The sequence below is a fragment of the Martes martes genome, assembly GCF_963455335.1.
Source record: "Martes martes genome assembly, chromosome: 5".
Classification (NCBI taxonomy): Eukaryota; Metazoa; Chordata; class Mammalia; order Carnivora; family Mustelidae; genus Martes; species Martes martes.
In genome coordinates this window covers 55371344-55396510 of record NC_137892.1, presented here as the reverse complement: position 1 = coordinate 55396510, position 25167 = coordinate 55371344, and the positions used below count along the sequence as shown (strand labels likewise).

The following is a 25167-nucleotide window of genomic DNA, read 5'->3' as shown; positions in this document are numbered from 1 at the left end:
AGATAACCTCCTCTGGCTCACTAAGATTCCATTCACTTTAGCAGCTTAGGCAGAGTATGTGCCACTGGCCTACTTAGTGTCTGTGGTGTATATAATGCCTTCCAGCTACACTGGGGCTGAGTTTGTTATGATATGCCTTAAATAAAAGTAAGATAGTGTTCACTGGGCTGCAAGCTGATTGCTCCTCCGTGATCTTACGGATATTAGGATGATTTGTAATGATCAGTCTGTCTTCTGGCAAGATGTTCTGTCCTGAGTAGATATGAAAATGGCAAATAAATGAAATTCTCTTTAGTGTACAAAGATCTTATCTTGACCAAAAATACTGAGTCAAGGACTGAATAATTAATAGAAACATTCACAATTTTATGCTTTGAGTAGAATGGTTAGTATTATTTTATGAGTTCCTTTGAATTGATGTGGCTTTTTCCAAAATCCAGGTTCCCTGAAATTTCTGACTGAACTTTCATTTATTTACTAATTATTTTCATACTATTTTTCCTTGTTTAGCATGTACTGAAAAAGCTTCTGGCTATAACAGAACTGCTTCAACAAAAACAAAACCAGTATACAAAAACTAATGATGTCAGGTAGCAGACTTCGCCCAAGTGTGCTGCTTGGATTCAGCATGCCCAACACGGTAATTCACATCAGTATAATGTCTCCTTTGCTCTTGCCAAAAAAATAGCACACCTTTCCACATTCCAGTGATGCGTGAGCTATGCAAACAAAATCGAAGATTCTGCTGGTGAGTAAATGTGCCAGCAGCTTTGTAAGCTATCTGTGCAGGAAATTTGCACTTTTTCCACATATGGAATCAATCTTTACCAACTTCTGAGCCTTGGTGTACAGATCACCTTTCACATAACAAAATGCTGACTGAACTTGAAAAATATATTTTCAATACATCCAATTGCCAAAGTTTTGCTGTATCTTGGAAAAAGAACTATGAAATCAACTGACAAGAAAAAGGATTTTCTTGACAATTGAGCATAACTGGACTGCTCACTGTTCCTACTGTAATTTCCTCCTTATTAGGAATACGACCGTTTGACTGTTCAATGACTATTTGTATTTACAGTTTCCAGAGTCTGCCACTATAATAGGAACAATCTTTGCTGTATACTTTTTTTAAAATACTGTGCTATTTCTCTTGCTGGAACTGTTAAGAGAAAATATATAGAATGGACCTATTGCTCATCAGCTTTATTTTTTAAACATACCACTTATTTTGTTGGAATTGTCAAAGACTATTTAGAGTTCATGATGCTTTCATTAAATGTTTACAACAGTAAATAGTTTGAATCCAGTAAATATTATTGGTTGTTGTACTGATCAATGCATGTTACCCATTCATCCGTTCTATAGATTACCATTTATTTTATGTGTCAAAATATCTGGAATGCTTTTGTTGAAAGTACTCATTTCTAAATTGATTTTTTTACAGAGCTATCCATCTTTGAACTTCTGACTACTTGTTCTATCTGCTGCATATATAGTTTGTATAGTTTTATTTGCTTCTGTATATGTATTTTTGTGATGTATTCACAAGGGTTTAAGTTAAAATAAAACCAAGGGATATCTTGAGTAACTGATTACTTCTGTCTAAATACAGGTAAGCATTCAGTTTATTTTCCTCCTCCTTTAGGGGCAGTTCAAATTTAGTACCAGAGCAAGGGCCAGGAAGAAAACAAGCAAGAATTCCTTCCCTCCCATAATTTTGTGGGAGAGAGAAGGCGTACAAAGAAGTACGTGGCAGAAAAGCATTTTCAACAAAAAAATTTTTTTCTAAAGGCCTAGATTCTAAGAGAAACACTTAATACTTTAAATTAATACAGGAAAAATAATCAAGGATTTAAAAGATTGATGCACAGCACAATTTTAAGCTATGAGAAGTTGTTACTTCTGTAGAGGCAGGTGAACAGTGATGTTCAAAAGCCAGACAACCCAGTCTACTCTCCTGTGCTCCTTTTCCTTGGTGTCAGCTCAATTTCCATTACTTTTCCCTCACTCCTGCTTTACAGCTGGACTACCATGGCAGTAGTATGGATTACAGGATAAAGCCAAAGGGATATAGACCAGTGACATCTCCAAAAACATTTCACCACAGTCCAGGGAGGTCCAAATTCTAGTGCTAGGCAACTTAGTCCTCCCCACTAATCACCCCTCAGTCTCTAGCCATACTGACCTATCCTCTGCCATTCTCCCAGGCTGAAAATTCCTCTTCTGCCTTTTATATTTTAATGCCATCTTTATCTCTTGAGGTGGAATAGGAAACGTGTCATTTACCTTTGTACTCCTTGCAGTAACTAGTTGGGTCAAAAATGAAATAAAACCTCCAACTTTTTTAATGGGGCTGGCTAGGAGACTTTTCAGAAATAAATGTGGACCTTGCTCTGATACCAAAGCTTAGGGACTTAAAAGGGAAACAAGATAAAGTATGAACACTTCACAATGCTGTCTAGAGGCTAGCAGCACTGCCTTGGATAGCTCTGGAAGATTGTTAACTTTGGCTTCTTCCAGTCCATGTTTGTAAAATCACACTTCATGAATTTCATGCCTCATCCCACAATGAGAAGAAACTAAAACCAAAAACTTCAAACATAAAGAATTATTAGAAGATGCATACAGTAAATACTGCCCTCACATAGTGAGATGGAATTAAAATGGTACCTATACTCTAATGACAAGTGCAGCCTGGGATGAACAGACACTGAGGACAGCTGTGTATCCATCAGACTCAGATTTACAGGGCTACAGAGTTTCACAGAATTTCTGCAACTCAGTTTTCTAGAAAAAAATGGAACAATCAATTTGGTTGCAACTTAGAAACTGAGTAAGATCACAGTTAAATACCTGGACAAATGCTACAATGTGCAACACTTGTTATATGCAAGCACTATTCCCATTAGACCTGGGAAAAGTAGGCATTATTTGCCCCATTTGCACCTTGGGAAATGGGCACAGAGAGCTTTAGAACTTGACCAGAATCATGAAGTGAAATTGACAACCAAGATCAAGTACCACAGTCTGCAGTTATATTTTTTAACAACTCACTTCAATTTGAATTCAATGTCTTGAACATATTTCATTTGATAATAATAACCATAACATCTATTTATATGGATCCACCTGAGGGTGTGTGTTAGTTTTGACACTGAATGTACAATTCTCGACTATCTGCAGACCTACAGCAACTTAATTTTCTATCTAGACCACTACTCAAGACTGTGTGTTTATTTGATTTCTTCTTTAGAACTTACTTACTTGGTAGTGTTTTCAGGTAACTAACTGAGGACAACAAATACTGATTATTATTACCCTGGATAACTAGCTTTTAGTTTCAGTTGAAGCATTTGACAGGTGAGGTACAGGAGTTATATATAAGAAAGCTAAGTATACTACGATGACATCTGAGAAGGCATTTATAAAGGTTTCTAGAGGGCAAAAAACATTTCCTAGCAGATTTAAAGGTGATAACTTGGGTTAATTTTTTGTGACCTTTTTTGGTGCTTTTCTTAGAAGAAAAAAAAAAAAAGGTTTGCTTCTTTTATTTTGTTTAAAACACTAAAGGCAAATTACAACTTTGGCTACTGCAAAAAGACTGATTTGGTATTAGTCATGATGGGGCAAGACTATCTAAACCAGGTGCTATTCGGGCTTTTTTCAGGGGTTTTATTTCACATAAAGCTAGCCTGAGAGAAAGGAAAAAAATTTAACAAATAGAAAAGTTTAATATATTTGATGCTTTCACATTATTTCTTTTTTCAACAAAGTTAAATGCCAGCATGCTTCATCCTTCTGTTGATTAGTTAGCACTGGAAAGTCAATTTCAAATGGTTAGAGAGAATCTACCAGGTCATCATCAGTCCATTCTTCCTAAGAAGGAAAGAAAAAGTAGTAAGAATAACATTATACTGAAGCGTAACAGCACTATTTAGCTCCTTACCTTTCAGGAAAATCTTCAGTAGTTCAATCTTACAGTACTATGGTTTGGTCTCACGAGACTACACCAATGACAGGAGTAAAGGTTATAACTGTGACCTTCTGCCTCTTATTATTAATATATATCTGACATGTAAAGTACAATTTTTCTCAAAAGGGTATGAGAAGAATCCTTGGAAGTCAAAAACAGAGCAGAAATTTAGCATGTTACATCTATTTCTGTTGCCTGCCATAACCAGAGGAAGGATTCTTCATCAATTACCCATTATACTGCTTCAGAACAGGGTAAGAAAGAAGTGAGAAAAATCCTATGATAATAACAAGAAGAATATACATTAAAAAGGACGCAAAAAAAAAAAAAATGAAGGCTTCAAAGCCCACGCCTTTGTAATACTTGCATTCTGGAAAAATAAAATCTTAACAGTATGGTCAGACTAGATTATACAATAAAAATAATTTTTAAAATTTACCTTTGGAGAACATACCTCTTCATGCTTGGGTTTCTTTGAGACATAATCATCATCTTCATAGCCTTTCCTCTTCTTCCTGTAATTAAGCAGCCATCAATAATCTAAAACTGGCAACAGAAACCATAAACTAGCAAGGATATATATATATATATCGTTATAATTACATATATATATGTACATATATATAATACATATATCTGAAATAATATATATCCATTAAATATATATATTCTAGCAAGGCTATATGAAATACTGTATATATATCTACTGAAGAACAAAGGTGTGGAAGATGTAAAGAGATGCATTATGGAGAGGAAGACATTATCTTTCTAATCTCTATGTTCAATGCAATTCTAACTAAAATCTTAATAAAATTTCTCATAGAAACTGTCAAGTATAACTGATGTGCAAGACTATGCAAAAAGAGCAAAAGAATCTGAAAGAATAAAGTGTGGGGCCCTTGTCCCAGTTATCATCAAAACACTATGTAAGAAAGATAAAGTAATTTATGGTGTGGTATTAGCAAGAATTAACTGGATCAATGATCAGGCAGATAGGCAAAAAACAATGATGCACATATATGAATTTATAAGGAATATGTAATTGGGGAAAATTACAATTTTTTAAAAAACAGCTAGGTAACGGACTTTTTTTGAAAAAAAATTAGTGTTATGACATGTGTACCTCACATCATTCATAAATAATTCTAAATCATTTTAGCAGATGAACACAAAACAAAATAACAATTAGCTTTAGGGTTAGAAGTGGTATTCAAATGTAAAAGCACAAAACAGAACATACATCTCCTAGATACCACCAAGTTGAAAGACACAATAACAATGTTAGGAAAGTAACATCAAAAAACTGCACAAGGGTTGTAAGCAGGCAATATCAAAGAAATACAAATGGCTGTTAAACTAGAAACAGCAATGCCTCATAGTAATAGGGGAAATACAAATTAAAATAGCAATGTGATACTGTTTTCTCACCCAGCCTGGCAAAAGTTAAAGACTGACACTACAAAAGTTGTACGATATGTATGAAAGCATTCATAGAGGAAAAAAACACTTATTTCATACACACATGCAGAGAAAAGACTGGCAAAGGTATAAACCAACTAGATATTACCTCTGAGGTCACAACTGGATTTGGGTTTTGGTCAAAGAGAACTTTGGTTTACCTGTACTGACTTTAGTAATGACAATAGAGTTAATTGTTTGTGTCATGAAAAAGAAAGATAAAGGAATTTTAAAGACTGGGAAAACAAATTATTTTGTCCTAAAGTAATGCTTGTCACTGTGGTCCACAGACCAGTCATGAACGATTTTCAGTTTGCAATAAGGTGAAGTACAGAAACAGCCTCTGTTTAGAAAATTTTATAACAATTCCATCGATTAATTTTATGACTACTAAAATCGAATAAAATTTCAACTTGTGTTTTGTGTATTTCATTCTAGTAGTTTGTTATTTATTGCATTTTATCCTGCATTTTTTTTTTTTAAAAAGTCCTTTTTAGATAGTCCGAAAAGCACCCCCTGCCAAGTACTCACAAAAATGCAGAATTTGCTTGACGTAGTAAAAAAAGCACATAGCAACTTGGAGTAAGAGGTACTCTGGCAGTTAGCAATTTTGGATTATAGACCATTCATAGTTAATGCAGCTAGAAGGATAAATTAGTAGTCCAGTGGTGATCCAGAGGGCGATAAATTTCTTTATATGGCCAATATAAATATTTCACACCTTGTAGGCCATACAGTTCACTTGTGTCACAACTACCTAACTCCTGCTGCAGTGTGAAAAGAGCCACCGACAGTATGCAGACTAATGGGCATGTCTCTGTTCCAGTACAAGTCTTTGTAAAAACAGGTAGTAGTTTACATTTGGCCTCTGGGCCAGTTCGCCAACCGTTGGTCTAAGCCCACTTCAAAATCATTGTGAAAAGAATACAGTCGGTTCTGCAATACTTTGATTTATTCAAGTCGACATTTCTTTACTTCTCTGTAACCACTCTTCATTTCTGTGAGTTACCACTGAAATCCACAAGTGAGATCTACCAATTTTAAGTTCTATGCTGAGCCATGCCTTGCAGTGACATTTACGATACAATAAAGTAGTCCCACATTTTGCATGTTTCATAAATCCTTGGATATTCTCCTGTGACTCTAAAGAATTTAAGCCACGTGTACCTGGATCTGAAGGCCACAGAATACTGTCCTGGTTTCTCAGACATTATGCAGTACAGTAAGTACACCAATAACAGATCAAAAACATCTCAGATGCATCTTCACTGTAAGATGGCAGTGCTAACTCCCACTAAATATTAATAAGGTAGAACTTTGGAATCAGAATGTATTCCACAGAAAAAAGCAACAGTTTTCTCATTCTTATTACCTTTCCACACCCCCACCTTGTTTAAATTCCTAAAAGATGAGGTTTGAGTAGATCCTTCAATTTGCAAAGCATAAAGAACCCGAATTCTGTGATTTCCACATTCAGCCTACAAATCAGTGAGAGACCTTATGGGTGTTCCTTATGGCTGCCAAGAAAATATCCAACAGCACATCTTCCTACTTAATCTGTCTTCAATTTAAAGTTCATCCCTGAAAGAAAACAGGCCAACTTTCCCTGCTCTAGCTAAAAGAAGTAAATCTGAAACAGTACACTTGTTCTCTCAGACAAGGTATCAGACCTGCAAAGAACCCAAATATTAAAAGACAGTAAGAGGTTTGGAGATTCCCTAGGAAGACTTTAGAGGTCCCATGAGAAGTAACGGACAGGGCCTGCAAGCCAAAGAATAACATTAGTCATATGAGGAGAACGGTATTATGAAAGCCAAACTACTGTGTGGTGTTTAATCCTGTTAGAAATGCCCACTCAATTAAAGACAACCCAACTTAATGGGTAGTCATTTTTCCCCACAAAAGCAAACATTCACCAATTAAGTGACTTTAGGATGAGCTAGCCTCAAGAACAATTATATCCATCCTTAAATAACACCCCCACCTACTTACGTTATTACATTAAGGGCAAGCTCAGCAGAGTGACATCTCTCCAACTTCTGTTTCAGAACAGCAACTTCTTCAGATCTGGGTGGCTCATATTTTTTTACCAAGTTTCTCATACCTATGTGGAGATAAAAATGATTTATACTAGATAATAAAAAGTCCTGTTCCTGTAAGGGAGCTGAGTATTTTCCCAACTTACTATGGGAACAATAATAAAACTCTTGAAATGTGATTATTACCAGCATTTGCAATGTTCTGCATTAAAATCCAGTAACTACCATACTTCAAGTAATTACAGTGGTCTCCTGCTTAGCCCATATCATATACAGCATAAAAAGAAGCAAGTTCTACAATCTAGTCAATACTTTTTCCAACCACCTTCCAAAGGTGACCAACCATGGTCACCTTTTCAGATTTAAGGCTTTAAAAATCCATGATTCAGTGAACATTCTTTGTTCTCTGCCAGCTGTATTTATAACATTCTGTGCTACAGATGGTGGCCCAAAGACTGTATTTACAAAGGAAACCATTATTAGGTGACATGTAATAAAGGGAGGACACTTAGTAAAAATGTGTCAATGATCCTTTGCTTCAAAAAAATACAGCACCTAGACAATAAAGCATCACCAAGAAAACAAAAATGTCCTCCTTAGGCTAAAAGTGAACTACTGTGTCAGTGACTTTACAACTGCCAAAATGTCCTCTCCCCTGGTCTGTTTGCATTATTCAACTACAATAAACCAAAGAATATAAGTCTCAAGAATTTTTAGGGGAATGGTGAGAGATCCAGGGCTTATTATTAGTCAGCCACATGCGCCAAACAGGCAGAGCTTGCTGGACTGTAACAAAGCGGTGTTTTCAAATGAATTAATACTTGTGGCTTGATTATCTTTGTTCCAAAAACTTGAGTAAGATACCTTAATATTGTTATAGCTCTGAGTGTTTTGTCAAAAGCTATTCTTACTTCATGTTAAAACAAGTGGAGTAAAATGAAGGAACTGAGAAGAAATCAGTCAAAAGCTGTTAGCTGTATGATGAGCACAGTGGGTTATCTTTAAGGCTCGTTTTACCTACAAAATCCGTGATCCTAAGATCTCTGGTGGAATCACAGCGTTGGAAGTGCACCCTCTAGTGGTGAAACTGAAGACCTACAGTTTTATGATTCGTAAATCACAAATCCATCACTCCCAATTGAAGGAAGCCCTCAAGATCATTTCAAGCAGATAATCAAGAAATGTTATTTACATGCCCTGAAACAGCTTACCTTCTGAAATATAAAACATATAAAACACATTTACTACCCTCATCCAAGACCATGATTTTTAATCTCATATTTTATTGGCTTACCCAGTATTTCAGCTACATATTTAGTTAACAAGGACAAGTAGCACAAACACAAGGGAGACAAACACAGATGACTTTTAACTCTAATGCCTAGTAGCCATGAGCCTTCAGTGATACACAGGCAAGAATGAAGGAAGGAGAGGGGTGGGTAATCTCTACTCACCCATTAAGACAGGGTTTCTCAACACTGGTACTGCCAACAGTTTGGGCTGGAAAATTCTTCATTGTGAGAGGCTATATTTGTTTTCTGAGTCAGCTATTAAAAATTACTCTAAGCTCAGTAAGTCCTGAAACAACAGAAATGGATTCTCCTCTCACAGTTCTGAAGCCCCGGAGTCTGAAATCAGTTTCACTGGGCCAATATCAAAATGTTAGCAGAGCCCCATTCCCTCTGGAGGCTCTAGGGGGAAATCCATTCCTTCCTGTTCCAGCTTCTGGCTCCCAGCATCCCCTGGCTTGTGGCCATATCACTCCAATTTTTAAGGTTTGCATCTTCAAATCTTTCTCTGTTTTGTCTTCTCTGTCAAACCTTCCTCTGCCTTTCTTTAATAAAGACTCCCGTGACCTGGATATCCAGGATATCCATCTCAAGATCTTCAAACTGTAACAGCTTTCTAAGATAACATTAATGGTTTCTAGGGATTAGGACATGGGTATCTTTGGGGAGTCATTCTTCAGTTTATCAAGGGGCTACACTTCATTATAAGATGTTTAGGAACATTCTTCTACCAACTAGATGTGAGTACTAGCCACTCCCCCACCCTAAGTTCTGACAGCCAAAAGTGTCCCAGACATTGCAAAAATCACACCTAGTGGAGAACCACGACTTTTGTAATACCAACATGACTAGCAAATGATGGGAACTAATTAAATTAGCTGATTACAAAACAACTCGAAATTTAAGTATTAGCTTTAATTTGGTTCCCTTTAGATCTCTTCCTGTGACTGTCATATATCTGTGTACACTTCAAAAGGACTCTGTTTTAAACCTTAACCCTTTCTGAGTCTTCTATTTTCACTTTCCTAATAAGTTCTCTATGTGTACAAACTACTTCCTTTCATGATCGCTCTACTTGTTCTCCACCGATGATGTATCCTTAATGCCTCCATGATCCAGGAAATGAAAGTAAATCTAAACAACAATCTATATGATTGATACCTGAAGTTAAATATCAAGATGATATTTAGAAAGTAGCTTTGTAATAGAAGAACATTTTATAAAGTGCCCTGTTTTACTTACTTTTCATTATATCCAGTAACTGTGACAAGCCAGTTCTGTTCTCTTTCAGCATCAGACTTTCTGACAAGTAACTGGTAGAAAAAGGAAAAAACATTTTAATCTACTGAACACATACCGCATCTTGAGAAACATGACATCATCAATTAGTTTCCCCCACGTTCATTTCATCAAGGGCAATTTTAAAATTAATTTACATTAAAAGTATTAAATAACAATACTTCGAACTCCACAAAACTATATACTCTAACTATTATAGTCTTAAGAATTTAATACAACTTAGTTTAAAAGATGTTTAATATCCAAATTCTTTTGCCTAAATTTTGTAATATATAAACTTTCAGAGGGAAAATGGTTATGAATACAACATTTCGAGTATTGACTGTTACTACTGTTAAATGTTTTAATATATAAATTCTATGAATCTAACTTCATTTTACAATCTGAATAATTTGAGTAATTGAGCAGTTTGAGCAATGTGAGTCACAGGCACAGACAAGTCATGATCTTGTCCCCTGCCCAAAGTCATAAAGCTAGGAAGTAGCAGAACTGGAACATGGCACTAGTAAGGATTCTCTCTTCCTTTAATAGCAAGTTAACTACAGGTGCTCTTCTTGGGACTAATAGGTATTCAAACCAGTTAGGAATATCCTCATGCTTTGGGGTGCCGGTTGGCTCAGTCATTAAGCGTCTCCCTTTGGCTTCGGTCATGATCCCAGAGTCCTGGGACAGACTCCTGCATCAGGCTCCCTGCTCAGCGGGGACCCTGCTTCTCTCCCTGCTTGTGTTCCCTCTCTGGTTGTCTCTCACATATATAAATCTTTTGGAAAAAAAAAAAATACCATGTTTTGCAAAGCTATTACATCTATTAAATCAAAGTGTTAATACTTTTCCATAAATGGATATAAAGGCTGATTATCATTTTTCTGGCAACCAATGATAGCAGCATGAAAATAATTTCTATATTTAAATATTTAGCTACTCTGAACTTGATATATAATTGATAAAAGCCCAAGTGAACAGACTGTGAAGGCATAAGTAATCTTTCAAACACAAGTAGAAAGAAATTATTAATTTATCTGAAAAACAGCAAAATGAATAAATGGTGAAATACAGTTAAAACAGACAATTTAGGAAATTTTGTTGCCTTCTTTTTAACTATCCAGATTATTTAAATGATACTGCATAAGTTTTGATAGCTAAGTTTGATGGGAATTAATTTTAGATACAAGAATCAACAACTCCCTTAACAATTAATACATTTCTGGTTATCAGTAATTCAAAATAACTATTAGTCTTTTCCTTTCCTTTTTCTCCCAAACCCTCACACTTAAGGCATTTTCTTTTGTCTCTTTCTACTCTTTTTCATTTCTTAAACATAAGAGCAAAACATTTAGTTCTAAGAGTTAGCTGACTAGACTCTGCCTCAACAAACCTGTAAGTTAGCAACTCAATCTCAATACTGAATTAGAATTTTAATATTTTGATTAAAAAAATCCATAAGTAAGCAGGAATATTTAAGAAGTCAAGCTAGGAGATGAAAAATAAATCTCAAAATCCAGTAAAAGAGAAGACAACTCAGAACTAACAAAATAACATCCTGTAAGTATTAATCTAAAGCGTCACCCAGAATATAATAGCACAAGGGCTTTCCCTTTCTGAAACCAGCAATAAATGTAAAGGCAATTCCAATGTGTCCCCAGAGTTTGCAAAGTAAATCAGAAGTTAAGAATGATTTATAAATACTTCCTCAAAGGAAAAAAAATGGCCAACTCTTCATAGTCCCTGGGAAGTTCAAAAGTGTATTTAATTTGTCATGAGCCCAAGTTACCACAATTTCAGTTTCAGCTATCTGAAATTATAACTACACTTCCAAGATGACAAAAACTTCATCCCTCTCCATAAGAATCTCACCACTGGAGAATCTGCATACACACAGCATCGGATATGATGCTTCTAATCAGACATCTGGCTATCTGACTTGTAGAAAAGAGGCTTTCCTCTCTTAGAGAATGGAAGCTTCGCATCTAAACTCCATAGATATCAATAATCTGCTGTCTTTCCTAACTAGAACAAGGACTGATAGCTTTGTTCATTCTAACAGTAGAGTGCATGGTACAGAGAAGGCACTTGATAAAGTTTTGCTTAGTTAAATAAATGGAGGTATAGATCACTTAGGGATTAAAAGTGTATATTTATGTACATTTGGTGAGCTGTGTTTGTGGAGAAGAGGCATACCACGAATTAAAAACAAGCCCACAATCCTTTATCTTGCATTTGTTTTGAAATTCATAAACTGTTCAAGTTTTGGAAAGGGAACCTAGGGAAAGTACCAAGAAATGTGCAACAATGCAGTGATGTCAGGGGATGTAGCCTGTTACCAGTACATTCGTATTTCTGTAAGGAAACACATAAACACTCACATTAAGCTGGATAAAGACTAAATCATATCTGTTCATGTTTGCTACCACCATTATCAATGGATTTTGAAATTTTGGATGAGGGGATTACAAACGTGGAGAACAGTATAAGTTTAGAAAATCTTATCTTTCTCAGATTTTTCTAGGACTAAGATCAGGCAGAACTTCAAAGGTCACAAAGAAATTATAAAAATTTACAAAATCTCATTTGCTTCTAGCCTGTGCTTCAGTTACAAATCAGTATGAAAACAGTGTTTAATTAATCTGTGCACGAGATACTGCAGAGGGTCAAGTAAGGCTAATTCAGGTAAAGGGCTTGTTGCAAAGCCCGGTTCTCACTGTGCATTTATGCATCAGCTATAGGTGTCTACAGCTCAGGTGCAATTCATATGGACATCCCCTGAAGCATTACTCATTCAACAGATCTTTACTGAATGCCACATGCCACACAGGCTCCACAGCAGGAGAATAACAGTAAATCAGGCAAACATATTTGCCGTGCACATGTTGCTTAAAGTTCACAAAACTTCTCCGTTCACTCTTTACAGACAGCTCTATCAGTCTTTCCAGGATCACCTGATTTACTTCTACATTGGTCATAAAATGGATCCTCTCAGCTCAAAGACACTCAATTTTTAAAGATTTCTTTTAAAAGGTGACGGGGCACCTGGGTGGCTCAGTTCCTTAAGCATCTGCCTTTGGCTCAGCTCATGATTGCAGGGTCCTGGGATCAAGCCCCACATTGGCTCTCCTCCCTCTGCCCCTTTCCCCCTACTTGTGCACTCTTGCTCTCTTTCTCAAATAAATCTTAAAAAACAAATAAAAATTAAAAAAAAATCTTAAAAAATATATAAAAGGTCATCTCATTTCTTCTCTCTGTCGCTCTCACCAACCCTCTGAACACAATACGTATAAACGACTAAGTCACAAACTGAATAGCACTTAAAAATTCACTCTCCAGAAAGGGAAAAACTGAGTCTGATCAAAGTTAAAACACAGATTAATACCTTTCCATAGTAATTCCTGCTCGAGATGCACTAGATAAAATTGAAGTCAGGGCAATTTGGGAAGGTGTGTATAACAGGTAAGCATCCGTCAATGCAATTCTATTAAGAAAGTCATCAGCTGTTTTCCTCAACATCTCTGGATTCTCCATCATGGGATAGCGAGTCTAAAAAGAAAGTTATCATTTCTGAGAGTTAATGCAACAATAATAGTTCAAAAATATTTATATTAACAAGAAAATGCTTAATACAGGATTCTTTTATTTATAAAAGTAACATCCCAGGGGTGCCTGGCTGTCTGCATTGGTTAAACACCTACTATTGATTTTGGCTCAGATCACGATCTCAGGGTCCTGGGACTCAGTCCCCTGTGGAGCCCAGTGCTCACTCAGCAGGGAGTCTGCCTGAGATTATTTCCCTCTGGCCCTCCTCTCCTCCCACCCCCCCTGCTCATGTACGCTCTCTCTAATACATAAATCTTTTTCTTTTTTAAAAGATTTTATTTATTTATTTGACAGACACAGATCACAAGTAGGCAGAAAGGCAGGCAGAGAGAGAGGGAGGGGAGCAGGCTCCCCACTGAGCAGAGAGCCCAATGCGGGGCTTGATCCCAGGATCCTGGATCATGACCTGAGCTGAAGGTAGATACTCAATGACTAAGCCACCCAGGCGCCCCAACTAATAAATAAATCTTAAAAAAAAAAAAAAAAAGTAATACCTCAGCTTAATCTTTCCATCTAAGATTGTTTTGTATTCAGCACCAGAATGTATCAAAAGTGTAATCATTAAATTCTGCATGTTTGAAGAATCTGCTTTTCCTTAGTGACTTTCAAACTTTTTTTTTTTAAGATTTTATTTATTTATTTGGCAGACAGAGAGATCACAAGCAGGCAGAGAGGCAGGTATAGAGAGAGAAAGGGGGAAGCAGGCTCCCTGCTGAGCAGAGAGCCCAATGCGGGGCTCGATCCCAGGACCCTGAAATCATGACCTGAGCCGAAGGCAGAGGCTTACCCCACTGAGCCACCCAGTCACCCCTAAACTTTTCTTTTTTAATCACAACTCATAATAAGAAATATATGCTTTAAGATAATTTATCTGAAGCTCCCAGTATAGGACTTGGCACTGTTCTAATTTACGTTAATCCCTCTCTTTGTCCTTTTCAACCTGAGGAAGAAGGGGAAGAGAGGTCTGAAGCTGACCTAAGAAAGGCACATCCCAAGGTAAAGGTTTCCCAGGCAATCCACCTTGGATTCAGCTGGAATTCAGCCATTTAGGAATCAAAGCACCACCTCATCTACATTTGAAATTTCTGCTACTTAAAGTTTACTTTTGGCAAGTAAATGGAAATGGAGTTGGTTTGATTACAGAATTATTTTTAGAATATGCCCAAGAAATACAGATGAGCCCATATTCTTTGAAAACTCTTTCTACACTGAACTCTAAATCCTGAACCTTTAGATGTATTTCAGATATCCACATTCAAGTCCCAAGGCACTAAAAAAATCTCTTCTACACTCAACAAAATACCCTGAGTCAACTGTACAGTCACACCCATGTCATATTATCCAGAAATGCCTCCTCTGCTATGAGAAATTCAAACATTCCATATGACCACGGTACTCCTTTCCCCCAATATATTTGCTCAGTTACTTCACAGCTATTCTCCAACTTCCTCCTCAGATCCTTTGGTCCTTTATCCCTTTATCTGTCTACTTGTGGACAGTGGACACTCACCAGTGTCCATTGATCCTCACTTCACTTCAGAATTCCCTGACCCAATATGCTGCCAACATATTTCAGACAAAACTTTAACAACAGCTGAATTCAAGCAATCTTCTGCTTTGTAACTATATCCACATTTCTGGGTGCTGCAACAGAAAACAATACCACCAAAGGGTCTAGTACTATTAGTATAAATTCAAGTTCACGGACTTCAGGAGGGCTCTCAACACTGCCTAATTATGATAATATTCCATAGAAAATTTGTTCTCCCACCTGTCACTGACTGTATACAACATTTTCCACCTGTCTCAATGTCTCTGGTAATTTTCAGAAACCCCATCACTCTCTGTAAATCATCTCTGCCTTTAACAAAGAAAGACACTCCATTTCCTGTCAGCACCAATCCCCAGGCATAATATGGTCCTCAACCCATGCTTTCCTCTATCCCTCTGTTCAAAGAGCTGTTACTCTCTCAAGGCCAATTATACTTTGCTTTGAATCCCATGCCAGTCCCTTCCACCTTACTCCAGAGACAAACTTGAGCTACTTATTTTTCACTTCCTCCTTTAAGCTTTCTCTCATTACTAGCTCTTCACATCATTTCTTCCACAAAACAAAACACGAAAACCATCTCTCATCTATTTCTAGGAGTTCCCCTATCTTCTCAATCAATCATCTTTTCCCACTTCAAAAATCAAGCTGTTTAATCCAGGTTATAAATACTTGTTTTCTCACCTGCTATCTATTCCCCAACTGGCTCCAATCCGCTTTCTTCCTCCACATTCAATGGAGACTAATTTCACAAAAATCACAGATGACCCTTCTGGCACTAAATCCAGCAAACATTATCCTTTTGCTTCTATTTTGCCTGAATTCTGAACAGGATTAGAGAGTGACGCGTACTCGTAAAAGTATTCTACTTCACTTTTCCAGAAAGTCCTACCTCTCTGGATATTCTTCAGTCTCCTTAATAGCTTCTTATATTTCTCTTAACTACCATTTACTCATTGAAAATAATTTATTTTTTGGTGTGAGTATGAGAATAGGGGTGGGGAAGAGGTGGAGGGAGAGAATCTTGAGCAGACTCCATGCTCGCAGAGCGATAGTGCAGCTTGATCTCATAACGCTGAAATCATCACCTGATCTGAAAGCAAGAGGTGGACGCTTACCTGACTGAGCCACCCAGGTACCCTTCTCTACCCTTTAAATGGTCCTTTGGGCCAGTCCACTTTAAATTTTCCAGGAGCATCAACACCCAAATCTATACCTATAACTTTGCCATCTTCTCCCACCTCCAGACACACTTGATGCTTGCAGGAATTGGAAATTATGTCTCAAACCAGATTCATCAACCCTGACCCCTCCACTATCAACAAATCTGTGCTATGCCAGTGTTTTCTGTATCAGGGAGTGAACCACCATTACCTATATGCTTAGGCCAGAAACCTGGGGGTTCTTCCTCTGTTCTTAATCTCTTTATGAAATCAATCCTCAGGCTCTAGTGATTCTGACTAGTATCTCTTAAGTCCAGGAAGCTCTCTCTGTACTCACAGTCACTATAAGTCAAACCAATCACCATCTTTTGCCTGCACTACTTTTTTTTAATTTTATTTTTTCAGTGTTCCAAGATTTATTGTTTACACACCACACCCAGTGCTCCCTGCGATACGTGCCCTCAATACCCACTGCCAGGCTCACCCCACCCCTCACACCCCTTCCCTCCAAAACCCTCAGTTTGTTTCTCAGAGTCCACAGTCTCTCATGGTTCATCTCCCCCTCCGATTTCCCCCAACTACTTCTCTCCTTCACCCAATGTTCTGAGTTATTCCTTATGCTCCACAAGTAAGTGAAACCATATGATAATTGACTCTCTCTGCTTGACTTATTTCACTCAGCATAATCTCCTCCAGTCCCATCCACGTTGATACAAAAGTTGGGTATTCATTCTTTCTGATGGAGGCATAATACTCCATTGTATATATGGACCATATCTTCTTTACCCATTTGTGCCTGGACTACTCTTAAGAGCATCTTACTGGTATCCGTTCATTGATTCTAATCCATTCTTCATATTATGCCTGACACATACATACGTCAATAAATAGCTGCTGCAGACTGATGCAAGAGCTTGCCAACAGGATTTTTTTAAACTGCAAACTACACCGTTGCCCAGACTTAAGCCTTATGCTGGTCCTGTTGCTCTATTCAAAATCCTTACTATCACCTCCACAGTCCAGGACTCTACCTTCCACTCAGGCAGCACTCCATGGCAGTCTTCCTCCTCTATCTCTAAGCTCCATTTAGGTTCTTTAGTGCACCACAGTTTCTTCAATCTGGACCTTTGACCAAAGAAGTCTCTCTAATTGGGATGTTCTTCTACTACCGGATTCCTCCTCTTGCTCTGATTTTCACTCTAAATGACCCTTTCTCACAACTATCTTTTTCCTCTCAATCTGCCATCCCGTTTTAAAGTATCCTGTATCTTTCCTTCTATGGCACTTAGCACACTGGATATATGATTACCATTCCCATTAGACTGTAAGACCTATGAAAGTTGAAGCTGTTCTAAATCCTTAAGCACAATGTTTTGGCATACGGTACATACCCAAATCTGGCTGCTCAACTGACATACATGAACCAGTTTTTGACTTCCACTTTGACTTCAGTCACACTGTCCAAGTCCCCTTTCAGGGCCCCAAACAAAACAACTTGAGTTGCTTTTGTCCATGCTTATTTCCTTATATTTTTGATACCTCCCTATTGATTCAAATTCACAATGCACTAAAAATGTTAATCACTTTGCAATATTCTAGTTAAAATTTATGGTTCTTTAAATGAGACCCATGGCAGTATACTTCAGAGTTAGAAGAGTTAACTTAAGTCTTCAAAAGCACTACTCCAAACAGATAGTGGTCCTCATTAGAGTTCTTAGACAAGTATCTGCAGATCTACTAAATGAGCAGCTCTGGAACTGCAGCCCAACAATCTGAGTTAACAAACCTTCCAGGTGGCCCTGAAATTTGAGAACTATAGCACCAGAGGTGCAAGCTGAACTCACATTTCAGATGAGCTTATGTTGTAATGACCAGGATGATTACAAGTAATAATAAAATTTTGATTTTTCTGGTTAAAGAACTAGCAAAGGTGTATATTCTAATAGCTTATTTTTTCTATCAACAAGATTACCTTTAAATCAATGAGAAAGCCCTCAAACGGTCTATATGGATTGTGGACAATAAGGTGGAAATTAAGTTGCTGTATAAGTAGTAGTTCATATTCCAAAATCTGTTCAAGTGCCTTCTCTTGTCCAAGAGGACTCTCCCGCAGATTTCCAACGAACTGTGGACTAGATACATTGAATTCATCTACTTTGCAGGCCAAAAATGCGCAAGTGAGCCTAGAGGAAAAAAAATAAAGGGATGGGAATGGGATCTCTACATACTTTAAGAAGTATCTGAATATTTTATTAATAAAAATAAGTTCTAAAAATGCCTAGTATTAACAAGTGACTATGCTAGACATTGCAGGAAATTTATTTAAAAAAAAAAAGAGTTTTCTGTTCAAGCTTTTATCTATTAGAAGACTGTAATAGGATGAACTGTATAATCGTGTCACAGCATTCAACCGTTATTGACTTAATGGCAGTTTCACATAGTTCAACATAAACATCTGGAAAAATAACTGCAGAATAAGAGTACTTTGAATCATGAAATGTAGACGGAAGAACACAAGAGTATACACAGATGGAAGAAAGCTGGGGAAGCCAGGGAAGACAGGTAGGTTAAAGGAAGACTGTGGAAGGCCATCGGTAAAATCTCTGAAGGCATTTCAATAGAGATTATTACCTTGGCAACCTATGAAACTCTCATGGCTACTACCATAAATTTCAGAGTGAGCATCTAGTAATAAAATTACCACAAAAATCAAGATTGGAAGTAACCAGGACCTGACCTAGACTGGTAGAAAAGAAAATGAAAAAGGGAGAAAATAAACAGGAACAATGTGATTGAGAGCAAGCTCTTTGATGAGTCTCATACTAGCTTCATCTTTATTTTCAATGGAACTTTGTTCAATTAAAATGAATCTGGAGCTACAAAAATTGTAAACCGATTGATACAGAAAGAGAGGAGGTACCACGAATGATTCTTGGAGCAACAAAGAGAAGAAAGGTACCACTAACAGAAAGAGATACTAGGAAAGTTAGTTTGAGAAAAACAGAATTTGAATATGGACAAGTTGAAGTTCAGATGCCATCAGTATTACAGGGAGGGTAGTATTATAGATGTAAAAGGAGTATAAGGATAGTATAAGTTCATAACAGAATGCAACTCTATTTACCCTTTATTAAGAAGTCATTTTATCCACACAAATAAAGGTTTTCTTAAATGAAAATCAGTAAGTTAGAATTATACTCACATTATTATCCGGGGGTGATATTCCATTACTGAGTTATTAAGATAGAAACGTTTGAAATACATACAAGCTGTACCCTACAATTAAAAATAATACATTATCAGAATCTAGTCACACATACATGTTAAATTTTATTTAAAACATTTTTTTAAACTAAGTCATGCAAAGGTTTCTTTGAAAAAGGTGCCCATACAAAATACCAAAACTTCTTAATTCTTTTTTAATAAAATAAATTGTGATGAACTACCATGGAAATGTTACAGCCAAAAGACCCTTTGTTGTCTTTCCTCACTCACCCTGGTTACCCTTCCTATGGTCACTCACTGACTTACTTTTAAAAAGTTCGTGTGTGTGTTTGTTTTAGACTTCAGAGTAACAAACACTAGCTAGATTAGAAAAAAAATCAAGGAGAAACATACAAATATTCACAGTTTAACCAGTCAATCTTGTGGGAAAAATGGACAGAATTAACACAGTTGGGGCAGTAAGCCTTCTCTCTAAATCCACTTTGGATCTGTGCAATAGAACTATGATCATGTTGCCAAACTGAACAGTAGAAACAGCACCTACCACTTTACTGACTGAATCCCATGGGCCAGACTCTGTGCCAAGCATCAAGCTATCATTTTGTTTTAATCCTTACAATAGCTTGGTGAGGTATGGCTATCTCCACTTTATAGAGAAGGAAACTGACCATCAGTAAGGTTAACTGTCTTGTTTGGGGTCACACATCATCATTTAACCATCATGTCATTTGGCTAGAACCAACGAACAGATGTTTATCTATTTTAAGTTAGAAAAAGTTTCCCTTTAATTATTTTAAAAGTTTAGCTTTGTCATTTTATGTGAAACAAAACAAAAAAACTTCATCAGTTTTAAATAAGCATGTTATACAAAGACAAATTCCACAAAGAAGTTCATGCAAGAATTCAGTTTCTTCGTCTGAAAAAACTCAGTAATAAATTACTACTATGTTATAGTTCTTTTATCAGAAAAACATGGAACCAAATCTAGAGACAACTAATTAAGTCCATCTAAAATTCTTTATAAATCTTTTGGGGCGCTTGGGTGGTTCAGCAGGTTAAAGCCTCTGCCTTCGGCTCAGGTCATGATCCCAGGGTCCTGGGATCGAGCCCCGCATCGGGCTCTCTGCTCAGCAGGGGGCCTGCTTCCTCCTCTCTCTCTGCCTGCCTCTCTGCCTACTTGTGATTTCTGTCTGTCAAATAAATAAATAAAATCTTTTAAAAAATAAATAAATAAAATAAAATTCTTTATAAATCTTTCATCTCTCAGTTGAAGGTCAGGTAAACTAAAAAAACCAAAAAACAAAACAAAAAAACACCCCAAACAAAACAAAACAAAAAAACCACTATGAATATTTTTGAACTTGGTATTTTCAATATACCTCAATTTTTTTCAACTTTAAAAATGGAAATTATTTCCTGGGGTGTTATTCTCTATTGAGTCATAAGTTATTCACTCTATATAACTTTAAAAGTTAAGATAGACTTTCACTTAAGACAGACCTTCATATTTGATATTCACAGCAAACCTGTAAGATAATTATGAAAAAATGTTTTATAATCCTCCTATCTTTCAGCTTTTCAACCTCAGTTTATGTTCAATAAATAAGAATACACGCTAAAGGAACAATTTCAAGGATAGTGCATTAAGTCCCTATAGCCACAAAACTCTAACTACCTGTTTCTCCTCACCACTGCCACAACACAGTAACCACACCCACACAAATGAAGTCCTCAGAACCATACATCTGAAACAAACACAAGACAATTTTTTACCCAAAGATAGATCTCCAGGTTTATCTCCTAATCAAGGTTTAAAAACTTCTATGGCATGAGTTTTAGCTGGGGCATCTGACTGCAAAAGATGAATGAATGACTTATTTCAAACGTGTTTGTCAGATTTGAAAAGGCACTAGTTTATGTTCTACTCCCAGTTCTGTTGGTCATTAGTTGGGAACCTAGAGAGAAAGTAGTATTTTCTTCCTCTGTAAAATGAGGATGTTATGACCTGTCTAGCAGATCTCAAAATTCTTCTGACAATGAAATGAGAATGAAAATACTTTGTAAGAAATGATACAGGAATTCCTAAGTTAAGGAACTCATCAAAAAAATACATAAAGTGACAAAAACGTGAATACATAAATTTGCCTAAAGTGGGCAGAGAACTGAGTTACATGATTAGAAGAGTTCTGATTTCAGAGGTCAGCTAAAGGACATTCTACTTTATCACTATCGTAACTTACCACAACAGACCTTGGCATTGCTGGCTTAAACACCGAACAGAATTCTAATAATCTCTTCTCATAGTATTTGCAAAGCATCATTTCTTCATGAGGCTCAAGAAAGACTGGATCATTTGGAAGAACCTTTAGACCAAAAGTTACAACAAAAGTTCAATGAAATGCTCTTAAAATACTTTTCTCTGTCCAGATTAAATTTAGTTTGTATCTCCAACCAAAGGGAAATATGCCATATATCATTTCCTCTTTATAGAGCTGCTAATTATTACACAAAACAGTTTTAGTGAAATATTTGCTAAACTAAAACTATACCATCATTTCACAATTTCTTAGAATGTCAGCTGGACATTTGCTTCATTAGGGTAAAAAGAATCATGACAGAGGGTGTGCACGCTCACTAGCTTGATGTCGGTTATAAATCAAAAAGAAGATACATACTGTCATTGACTGGAAAGCTTTCAACATCCCTTTCTCAGTCACTAAGTCACACAGGTTGAGGTAAAAATCGACAAGGGTCTCAAGGATGATTATGACACTTAAAATATTCTCCCCATTTGTCTTCATAAACTCTCCACAGAATACATTAGATGATTAATAATACAACAATTTTACAACAAATACCTACTAGGCAGTGTTTCTTTTTTTTTTTTTTTTAAGATTTTGTTCATTTATTTGAGAGAGAGAGTGAGCATGAGAGGGGGAAGGTCAGAGGGAGAAGCAGACTGCCCGCTGAGCAGGGAGCCGGACACTGGACCTGATCCCGGGACTCCAGGATCATGACCCGGGCGGAAGGCAGTTGCTTAACCAACTGAGCCACCCAGGCGCCCCTTAGGCAGTGTTATTATTGGATTAATTATGACTACCAAAAAAAAGGTATAATGAAGTCCTGACCCCTAGTACCTCAGAATGTGACCTTATCTGGAAATAAGAGTTTCTACAAATGTAATTAGTTAAGATGAGGTCACACTGGAGTACAATGGGCTCCTAATCCAATATGACTGGTATCCTTATAACAAGAACATGGGAAGATACAAACACAGAGAGAACACTATGTAAAGAGGGAGAAGCAAAGGAATACCTAGAGTTACCAGAAGCTGAAAGAGGAAAAGATTCTCCCCTAAAAACTGCAGAATATTCTGACAACTTTATCCTAGACTTCCAATCTCCAGAACTGTGAAACAATAAATTTCTGATGTTTTAAACCACCCAATTTATGCTATTATTTTTAATGTTGGGCCAAGGAAAGTAATACTAATACAAACTAATTTTATAGAGACAGCACAGGATTATGATTCAGAACAGAAATGGGTTCAAAATCCTGGGTCTGCCGCTTACCAGCAATGTAGTCCTGAAAAGTTATTCAACCACTCCACACCTCAGTTTCCTCAGTTGTAAAGCAAGGACAATAACAGCATCTACCTCATGGGATAGTTGTGAGGATTAAATGAGCTAGCACTTACTAAATGCTTAGAATACTGCCTGGTACACAGTACAGTCCTTACTACTTCCTGCAGCACAAGAATCAGGGGGTATGAAACATACATGAGTTAAATGTAAAAAGCAGCTCAGTACCAACAGGTCTGATACATGGAAGCCTTGCTAGAGGGAAGCTTGTACTACAATGGATGGTGGAACTTGTGAAAGAAGAGTAAAACGGGGGGGGGGGCGGGGGAGCGGGGCGCCTGGGTGGCTCAGTTGTTAAACGTCTGCCTTTGGCTCAGGTCATGATCCCAGGGTCCTGTGATCAAGTCTCACATCAGGCTCCATGCTCAGCGGAAAGCCTGCCTCTCCCCCTCTCCCACTCCCCCTGCCTGTGTTCACTCTCTGTCAAGTAAATAAACTGGAAAAAAAAAAAAAAAGTGAACTTTTTTTTGCGGGGGGGGGGGGGCGGTGTGAGCTATAACAGAAAGGACTTGGCTGGCAGGACCAAAGTCTAAACCATCTTCAGTCAATAGGTACTGACAGTCTCCCGCCCCCTCCAATCCATTCACCACCAGGCTTCCTGAGATCTCTTTCTAAAACAGCATCTGAAAGATTAATTCCCACTTAAAATCTTTCAAAGATTCCCCATCTCCTCATCATACTTACTCCTTACTCCTTACTTCCGCTTACAAGCTCCTGGTCTATACCTTCTCCAGCCTTTCAAGCTCCTCTATTTGAGCTTCTGCCACACGATCCGGAGCATTCCACCGAGCCGCCCTAAACCCTGCAAGTTCCGACCTCCCACTTTGCACCTGTGGCTCTGTCAACCGGGAACGTCCTCTCTCCCCCTCTCCATCAACTCCCAGGAAAAGCCTTCCCCTACGTATCCTCTTAACTAATAAAAAGCTCTAGTCCCGCACTACGGGATCAAGTCTTTTCTTCGCCATGTTACTGATTACTCCTCTGCCATTTGACTACGTTAATGGCGCTGTCGGTCTCTGTATCCACAACACCTGGCGAAGTACTCGCCTGTTTATTAAATAAAACGCCCCACACTCCGCAGAGGCACGGGCAGCGGAGATGAAGGAGTGTGGAAGCCCCACGGCAGGCAGGATAGAGAAGGAGTGGGCAGCAGCTGCTCAAGAGTTTAGAGGCCGCCAGACTCCTCACCTTCCCGTTGGCCACCGCTTTGCATTTGAATTTGCGGTTGGCGTCGGCCCGCAGTCGTGCCAGCTGCTCCTCACTGGCGAAAGTCCAGTGCCGCTTCTGGCTGCTGTTGTGGTACATCGCGAAAACCCAAAGCAGGCCCCGGGAGTCTGGAAAAAGAGACCCCACACGCCACAACACCGTGAGGGGAAAAAGGCACAGTACAGTCCTTACTACTTCCTGCAGCACAAGAATCAGGGGCATAAACGCGAGCCCACAGAAACCGAGGGCGTCCGTTCGGCCGGCGCGGGCGCGTTGACGTTAAGATCATGTGATATTTCCGTCCGCAGTCGCGTTTCCGGAGCGGACTAAGAGGAGAACAACCGGTGAGTCCGTCCAGCCGGCAAGTGGGCGGAGCCTACGGGTATACGCCTCCTTTCCGTGAGGCTAGGCCCTAGCCCCGCCCCTTCCCGACAAAATTTAAAGGAGAAGCGCCAGGCAGAAATGTCCAAAAGAGGAGGAAGGTGTGAACAATTTACTTGGAGTAACCAGAAGTGGGCAAAGGACCTGGGAAATTGTCAGCTTTCAAGTAGGGTGTTTAGAGTACGCCTCACTAAAAAGGTGACTTTTGAGAGAAGGCTTTAAAGGCATAAGGTAGTAGGCCCATCAGGTAAAGCGGCGGGGGAGAAGGGAGGAGATTTGGGGGCAGATAAGGACCACTTAAGGTCCTAAGGCAGAAGCATTCCTGGAACTTTTACGGAAGAATGTGCTTGGAA

General features: G+C 38.0%; 2 protein-coding genes across 4 annotated transcripts in view; one reads left to right on the top strand and one right to left on the bottom strand.

Annotated features, from left to right (window-relative positions):
* RASA1 (RAS p21 protein activator 1) overlaps positions 1–1771 on the top strand; it is a 112126-nt gene extending 110355 nt beyond the window's left edge. The window contains exons 25-26 of one of the 2 annotated variants that reach the window (XM_080803956.1): positions 511–640; positions 1448–1586. In XM_080803956.1, the coding sequence (XP_080660082.1) occupies positions 511–594 (84 nt within the window). In that variant the 3' untranslated portion in view covers positions 595–640; positions 1448–1586. Of the gene's footprint in view, positions 1–510 lie in introns of both variants that reach the window. The other variant, XM_080803955.1, reaches the window with a different exon arrangement.
* Positions 1772–3710: 1939 nt separating this feature from the next.
* Positions 3711–24804, bottom strand: CCNH (cyclin H). Of its 2 annotated transcripts, none has more exons than XM_080803958.1 (9): positions 24416–24804; positions 21827–21949; positions 19564–19637; positions 18334–18544; positions 13429–13592; positions 10005–10075; positions 7427–7538; positions 4431–4491; positions 3711–3879 (listed from the first exon to the last, which is right to left on the bottom strand). In XM_080803958.1, exons 1-9 carry the CDS (start codon positions 24653–24655, stop codon positions 3841–3843), a joined length of 1095 nt encoding a protein of 364 aa, XP_080660084.1. In that variant the 5' UTR covers positions 24656–24804; the 3' UTR covers positions 3711–3840. The 2 variants fall into 2 exon arrangements, with proteins under 2 accessions (XP_080660084.1, XP_080660083.1); XM_080803957.1 differs by having other exon boundaries at positions 4416–4491; positions 24416–24785.
* Positions 24805–25167: the final 363 nt, after the last annotated feature.